Source organism: Desmodus rotundus, chromosome 3 (assembly GCF_022682495.2).
Source record: "Desmodus rotundus isolate HL8 chromosome 3, HLdesRot8A.1, whole genome shotgun sequence".
In the NCBI taxonomy this organism is placed as follows: Eukaryota; Metazoa; Chordata; class Mammalia; order Chiroptera; family Phyllostomidae; genus Desmodus; species Desmodus rotundus.
Window position 1 is genome coordinate 179,899,961 of NC_071389.1, and position 8,342 is coordinate 179,908,302.

Here is an 8,342-nt window from a genome sequence, read left to right on the forward strand (position 1 = left end):
TAAAATGTCAACAAACTTACAACTATCAACAACTGAACTTAAAAAAACAAAAACAAAAACAAACTAGGCAAACAACTAGAACAGGAACAAAATCACAGAAATGGAGATCACATGGAAGGTTATCAGCAGGGAGGGGAAGTGGGTAGAATGCAGGAAAAGGTACAGGGAATAAGAAGCATAAATGGTCTACAAAACAGACAGTCTGCAAAATTGCCTCATAAATTCTGAGAAGAAGGCCTGAGAGACTAATACAGAGAAAAATGTACTTCAGTCAGTATCATGAATAGTAACATTCAAAATGACATTTTTATTTACATCGAAGCTGCAAACACTTTTGAAGTCCTTATGAAATGCAATGCACAAGTTTCTCATGTTGGAGTTCTGGCTCTGTCCACAGTCCTGTTCCTCCTCATTTATACATTTAAGTTATGCCTTCTATTCTTGGAGATTTTTATTTGTTCAAAATATTTTTTTCTGGCATTTCACAAATCCGAAACAAATTGAAGAAACAGGGCACGTCATTCCAGTTTCGCCTGGGATTTGAAGAGTCTCTGATAGTGACGCAGTCCTCCACTGTAGCTAAGTTGTTGGGCTCCCCTACATCCCAGAAGCTGAAAAGAAAGAAAAAAAAACACAGGAAACTTTCAATCCCAGCTACAAGAGGTAAAGTGATCTAATATACTAGGCAAGTTACTTGTTATTTAATTTCATAACAATTTTGTGAGGTAGGTATTACAATATCTATTTTTTAATTGACTTTATTGGGGTGACATTGGTTAATAAAATTATATAGGTTTCAGTTATACAATTTTATAATACATCATCTGTATATTGTATTGTGAATTTACCACACCAAGTCAAGTCCCCTTCCATCACATTTATCCTTCCTCTACCCTTTTCTATTCCCCTACTTCCCCTCCCCTCAGGCAATCACCATACTGTCATCTGTGTTCACGGAGTCTTTCTTTTTTACTTTGCGTAACACTTTCACCCTTATTACCCTTTTGTTGATGAAGAAAAGGGAACTCGGAAAAGCTAAACCATTTGTCTAAGTTGTAGAGTTTGTGAGTAGTGAAGCTGCACTGGCTCTTTCTGCCTTTCCATTCTGTCACGCACCCTCAAAGACTTAGAGCCCGCAGAAGAGGTTATGGGAATGACTGATGTCTTGGTGGACTTGTTTTATTTGCACTCGTATGTCATATCACATGTGGTTCCCTTTATTCTACACAGAGTTCATATTAACTTAGGTGTACACTTCAATGTTGTTCCTGTGTTGTAGCGAAGCAACTTTTTAAAGTATCAGAGTGTGTGGGCTATACTCTCAGAACTGACCAAAGCCCGCTGGCCTTTAGTTTCCTCAAATGTTAAGTGAAGTCAATCATATCGATGTATCTCAGAAAGATGTAATTTAGCTTAAATGAGACCGTGAATAAGATTAGAACTTTGGAAACTCCAGAATGCTGTGCTCTAATGCTGTAAAGCCATTATTAAGCCATTATCAATGGGGTTCCCTTTTATACCCCATAGAATCTTCTATCTTTCTAAAAATCACTATTTTTGTCTCAGTTATTACAGTTTTGGGGCTTTAGACTCTACATTTCATACTTTGCTCCTGCTGCATTTCCAAAGTATTAGTATTCAATTCTTCTCCTCTTCTCATACCCACCTACTTCCCTTCATATTTGAGATGGTCTCAGAAAATGAGCAACAGGACAGACCTGAATATATCTCATGGAACAGAAGGGGGTTGTGAGAACTCCCATCAGCAATGGGCTAATTTCAGGGTTTGGGGTAGCATTAAATGCTCATACAAGAAGGGAATTACCTCAGAGACGTCATGAAAGGTGTGCCATCTACCCATTTCCACTGACTGTCAATCATCTGGTCTGTTAGTCCAATATAAAACTCTCTCTTCTTAGGTTTCTCATGGAAAAGGAATTCCTATGGAAGATACACAGTCATAAAAAACAGAAAATCAGTTATTTCTATTCTAAACAAGTGTTGAAGGTAATTGTTATTTAAAGAGATAAAGTAGGATCTGGACTAAAGATGATAGATACATGGCCCTGAAATATCAACATCATGGGGGGTTATCTCCTGATTTTTTAATTCATAGTAAAAATATATACAACATAAAATTAAATGAACAAAAAAGAGACTTAAACAAGTTTCTCAATAATTCATTCAAAGCTTATCTACTGTTATTTGTAGCAAAGCCTACTGCATAGATTAATACAAAAATGTTATTAATCATGGCTTAAAGCTAATGGGCACTATTTGCTTTCTCTCTTTCAAATACGTTTATAAGTACAATGGTCATTCTAAAATGGACTCCTAACCTTGTTTTTTTCTGCTTTACAATAAAGGAACTAAACATGGAAATTTCTCTTTTTCTTGGACTCTTCTAGAAATGAAAATACATTAGAGTAGGTACTGACTTACAGAAATAGTAAGAAGAGCATGCATTTCAGTACATTCATTTAAAAACACTCATTGTGGTGCAAGCACTGCACATGTGTGTGGAAGAAGGGATAGATTATGTGCAGAATGCTGCACGGACACTGGGGGAGGCTACCCTTCAACTACCTGCTCCTCCTGCGTGTTGATAACCGCCAGATGAGCTCCCATGCTCGAGCAGTTCTTTACACTTGCTGACCAGGTCATGGTGTTCATAGAAAAAAAGTAGCAGCTAGATTGAAAATGTACCCATTTCAATGGACAGCAATTCTTGACTGAACCTAAGAGGAGAGAAGTTTCCATGAATGTCCCATATGAACTGAATAAGAAAATAGAAAGTTTCATCTGGCCCAATGAAGTCCATCATTTACAGTCATAAGCCTTGAAACCCCTTGTTCATACCTCCCTGTCTCCATCTTACTACAGAAGACTTTAGATAATTCCTATGTCAGTAAACACAAAGAGCAATATTCTTTCTTTTGAGCATACTCCTTATTTTCTGGATATATCTTAATACTAGCTATCTCAATTATGCTATTGATATAACTCTGTCATCTGTTCTTAGACTGCTGAGGTCAGAGAAAGTTATGCATTTTATCTGAGCAACATCCAAGCAACCATCTCTCATGTTGCCCAAGTAATGTACTCTCAACAAAATCTCCAAGCTGGCTGTACAGATGACTAAATTTCTTAGACTAAAAATAAATAGCGCAGACTCTCGATTTGATGGTGAGGAAATTATAGCCCAAAGAAAGAAGTCATTTTCTACTGTTGCATGGCATTTTTCTAAGACTTAGAACTGCGCTACACCTAAGAGCATACCAAGTATATTTCTGAGGTATTTCCAAATTCCCTACTCTATACATTTTATTCTGTACTTTATTTTGGAAGTAGATGATGAATTTTAAAAAATAGTCCACTCCAGATACCACCCACTTCTAGATTTACTGTCCAGATATATACCTCAAATTTATTCTAAAAGTTTGCTATAATATCCCTGAGATTTCCTGCTAATTTCATTTCCTGTCTTCTTACCCAACTTCTCATTCTTCTACTACAGTACAGGCAAGATTTTACATTTTGTTTTTGAAAAACAGGACTTACTCCAACTACTTTATTTATCCCCAAATCAACCTGGAAAACCAAAAATACTGCTGAGTAAATTTTGATGTTCCAGTTTAAAGAATGTTTTACCCGATCCATCACTGTAGCAGGAGAATTCCAAGAACTCCTCTTGTGGCTGGACCCCCTTCTCGTCACAGAGTTGAAAGACGTGATATGTCACTGTAAGGACAGGAGCACAGTTCATATTCATTACTTTTGATAAAAAAATTTTTATCATGTTTGTATTTATAAGAAAAAAGCCAACAACTACCATATTTTCTTAGTGTCTATTTTTCTTTCTGCATGGAGAGGCACTGAGATTTACTGAAAGAAAGAAGAGGGAATATACATTTTATGGTTTTCCTAATATATAGAAGTGAATGTACTTTATTTCAGGCCCAAAGGCCCAGAGAAAACAAACATGTTAGCATTCTCTCTTATGCCAAGTCTAACCCTCTCTACCCTTCCTTCCAAAAAGTGATTTGTCATGTCTGTGGCTAGGACCTTATAGAAAGAGTTACACTAATCAATAGCAGGGGGACAAAGGGAAGGACTCAAGGCCACCATGGATATGAAAACTGTCTATCATGAAAAATGCATCAGAGGTTACTGAAATTTGGTAACTGTTCTCTATTAGTTGGTGTTTCTGGCTTGAGGAATAACCTGGAGATAAATAGGGGTAAAAGTGGAATATAAATACTTTGTGGGAGAAGAGAACCTACAGGCAGCAAGAAAGAATTTACTCGTAATATTCACCAGGGAGATTGAATTTGACCTTCAGAACTCACCAACACATCTGGTGATAAAACAGGCACTGAGGAGCAGGATGGAGATCCCAGCAACAGTCCACAAGATGACTGGGGAAGAGAAGCATCCTCTCTCTGAAGAAAGACATAAACATGGTTAATCTGTCCTAAGCAAGAGTCATAAGAAATTCTAATTTGACCTTACATATTTCCTTCCTCTTACATTGTCTATATTGAGTAATTCTCAAACCCAGTATATATCAGAATTATTTGGAGGGCTTGTTAAAACACAGGTTGCAGGGTCTCATCCCCAGAGTTAAGCACTCAGGTAGTGTTGGTATATAGAACCAATAAGTTCCCAGGAGCAGCTGATGCTGCTGGTCTGGGGACCACACTGTCAGAACAATATAGAACAATAGAGTAACGCATTACTAATTTTAAGACTGACTGATGAAGTTGGACAGATATGCCAGGTTTATTTTTCTTAAGTCACTCCCATTTTTCCCCTTCACTCCCTATCTTTCTTCCTTCCTCCTTCTCATCCTCTCTGTTTTTCTTGTCTCTCTGTTGCTCTCCTCTTTTCAGTACCTCACTTCCCAAGCCCTTTGTAAATCAATCATATAAAACTTTGAATTTATCTAGTAGTTCCTCTTCTCCTCCTTCCCAACACACATGTACAGACAAGGAAAGTGAGTTCCAGAGAAGTGAAGCACCCTGCCCCGCGGGACACAGTGAATCACAAGGAAGCTGGAAACAGAGTTGCAGTGATCCCTGAACTGAAGTCCAGTGATCTTTCCAGTATATCAGATACTCTTCCAACCATTCTTTTATTTCACTCTGTTTCATTCTCTGTCTCTCTTTACTGCATGTTTTCCTATTGTCTTGCCCTTCTACATATTTATCACCTATTCAAAAAAAAAAAACTATGAAAAAAAAAGGAAACTTGCAAATTTTACCTGTGCCCCATGATGTGGATGATTTGGGTAAACTCATTTTTTTTCTCTTTCTTTTTTTCTCTCTCTTTCTTCCTCTCTCCCTCTCCTCAGTTTCAGAGTCCAAGAGTGTTTTGCTGGTAAGTTTCAAGGAAAAGGAATCTTGAAGAGTGAACACTTTATCTATATTTTAGGAAGTTCAACTCCAAGACATAAAAATATTAACTCGTTTGGTGGCTGTCCGTTCATGTCAGGATTTCCTTTCTTGCGTAAGGAGGATGAGGGAGTTTACCCGGCAACAAGTGAGTCTCCTCACTCCAGATAACAACAAAAGGGGGAAATGATGAAATGGTATGTATCAACAGAAGTAGGCCGGCCATGAGAAAATATAAGTGGCTTCAAAAATATTGTTTTGTTTTGGTGGACAAAATTTTTCCAGCTTCTTCCAGGCCTTACTCATCCCTCAGTGTTTCCTTGACAACTGTGGGGCCCACCTCTGCACTCCCAATATCACCTGTGGTCTTTGCTACCACACAGTTGTTGACTGAGGAGTCAAACTCCGCATTTTTATAGCACTTAGCACAAAGCTGGGTGCACAGTGTATTTATTATGTAGCAATATGAGTTTCTTTTCATCTTTTATGCTTGTTCTTCATCCTTCATCTGCAGCTCCTGATAAGGGATTAATATCTGAAATATATAAAGAACTCATACAACTCAATGCCAAACAAACAATCCAATTAAAAAATGGGCACAGAACCTGAATGGACACTTCTCCCAATAAGACATACACATGGCCAACAGATATATAAAACAATGCTCAACTTCACTAGCAATGAGAGACATGCAAATCAAAATTACAATGCGATATCACCTCACACCTATTAGAGTGGCTATTATCAACAAGGCAAGTAATCACACGTGTTGGAGAGGTTGTGGAGAAAACCGCACCGTCATTCACTGCTGGTGGGAATGTAAATTGCTATGGCAGCCATGAAAAACAGTATGGAAGTTCCTCCACAAATTAAGAATAGAGGTACCATAGGACACAGCAACACCTCTTCTGGATGAAATTTGAAAACATTTATTTGCCAAGCTATATGCACCCTTATGTTCATTGCAGCATTATTCACAGTGGTCAAGACAAGGAAACAGCCAACGTATCCCTAGGCAGACAATTGAGAAAACATGCGGTACATATATACAATGGAATACTACTCGGCCATAAGAAAAGATAAAATACTGCCATTTACAACAACATGGATAGATCTTGAGAATATCATGCTAAGTGAAATAAGTCAGACAGGAAAAGTCAAGAACCTTATGATTTCACTCTTATGTGGGATATAAAATTAAAAGCAACAAATGAACAAATAAGAACAGAAACAAAAGAAGCTCACAGACACAGACAACAGTATGGTGTTTACCAGAAGGAAAGGGGCTAGGGGTAGTAAAGGGTAAAGAGGGTCAAATATACGGCTTTGAAGATTTGACTTTGGGTGCTAAATACACAATTCAATATACAGATTATATATCATAGAATGGTACACTTGAAACCATTATGATTTTATTAACTGACGTCACCCCAATAAATTTAATTAAAAATAAGAAGAACAATTTAGATTTGTGGATTTATATTCCTTTTTTCAAAGTACTAACTACTGGCTATTTTACAGCTTCACCTCAGTTGAACAGCCCGATGCGGTTTGACTACTTTGAAACTCAGCTCAATTTTTTACATCATAACACAGCTTATAAAGCCTAGAGAGTCTAAAGCCAAGTTTAACTCTATTGTTCAGAACTATTTGGAGATTTTAAAAATATAATCACTCATTATAAAAATAATTTTATTTTACATTATACCTTAAATGGAAAGACTTATTTGGCAAATTGTGACCACAGAAGGGTTCAAATGAGTTTTGAAGTAACATTGTTTATTTGGTACTTGATATCACTTTTTAAACTTTATTTTTATTGTTGATACTATTATTGATGTCCCCATTCTCCCACTTTGGCCCACCTCCACCCAGCCCCCACTCCTCTTCCTTCTGGTTATCACCACACTGTTCTGTGTCTATGGGTTATACATACATGTTCTTTGGAATTTTGTTTTATATTGTAGGCTACATTAGGAAAAATGAATTTGTCAGAAGAAGCAATTTCAGCTAGAAATTAGAATGCTTTTCTGGGAGGTTAGTAGATACAGTAATGTTTCATCTTCCTCCTTAAAAATACTTAAGAATAAGATCAAACTGGACTCACTTGGTATAAATTCACACGTGTCAAGAGGCATTAGTTCTTTATATCTTGGTAATCCCCACACCTAATGACTCACAGACTTTCCACGTGTTAGGAAATATTCTTGTTCTTAAAGGGACTTTTTTTGTTTCATTGCACTGGTCAATTTCCTGTGCATTCTCCATTCTACAGTTTTATGGGTTATTAAAGAGTGTTCAAAAATTATATATATATATATTATAAAATATAAACATTTAATATGTGTATTATCAGCAAATGGCTTTGACTAGTAAAAAGAGAGAAATTATCCGATCCCTGGACTTGAGTTCAGGTTAGACTGACTCGGCTGTGCAGCTGGTACATTATTCTTGTGATCACTATGTTGCAATTTTCCACATGAAACACTTTCTTTTCAGCAAGATATTTTTAGATACTTCACTTTTCTTTAATCCCTGCTTATTCATATTCTTTTCACAGTAGCAGCAACAAATTATTCCTCTACCCAATATGATTTTTTCATAGGTTTTGTTGAACAAGATTTTGTAATATTTCTGCCTTACGTAGTTTTGATATTTCTGCTGTTAATTCATCCCTCTATGATGTGGGAAATTTCCATATAGAACTTATCTTAAAAGGTATAGCCTACCTCTGGTTAGGTGGCTCAGTTGGTTGGAGCATTGTCCTATAGACCACAAGGTTATGGGTTCGATTCCCATTCAGGGCACATAACTAGGTTGAGGTTTGATTCCTGGTCCAATCACATATGAGGCATCCAGTTGATGTTTATCTCTCACATCAATGTTTCTCTTTCTCTCTCTCCCTTCTTCTCTCTCTCAAATCGGTGAACATATTCTCAGGTGAGGGTT

General features: G+C 37.0%; 1 protein-coding gene across 1 annotated transcript; it reads right to left on the bottom strand.

Moving 5' to 3' along the window:
- Positions 1-309: 309 nt before the first annotated feature.
- On the bottom strand, positions 310-5,487 carry CLEC4E (C-type lectin domain family 4 member E). The gene is made up of 6 exons (XM_024579073.4): positions 5,264-5,487; positions 4,350-4,442; positions 3,652-3,741; positions 2,587-2,738; positions 1,826-1,941; positions 310-611 (listed from the first exon to the last, which is right to left on the bottom strand). Exons 1-6 carry the CDS (start codon positions 5,298-5,300, stop codon positions 452-454), a joined length of 648 nt encoding a protein of 215 aa, XP_024434841.2. The 5' UTR covers positions 5,301-5,487; the 3' UTR covers positions 310-451.
- Positions 5,488-8,342: the final 2,855 nt, after the last annotated feature.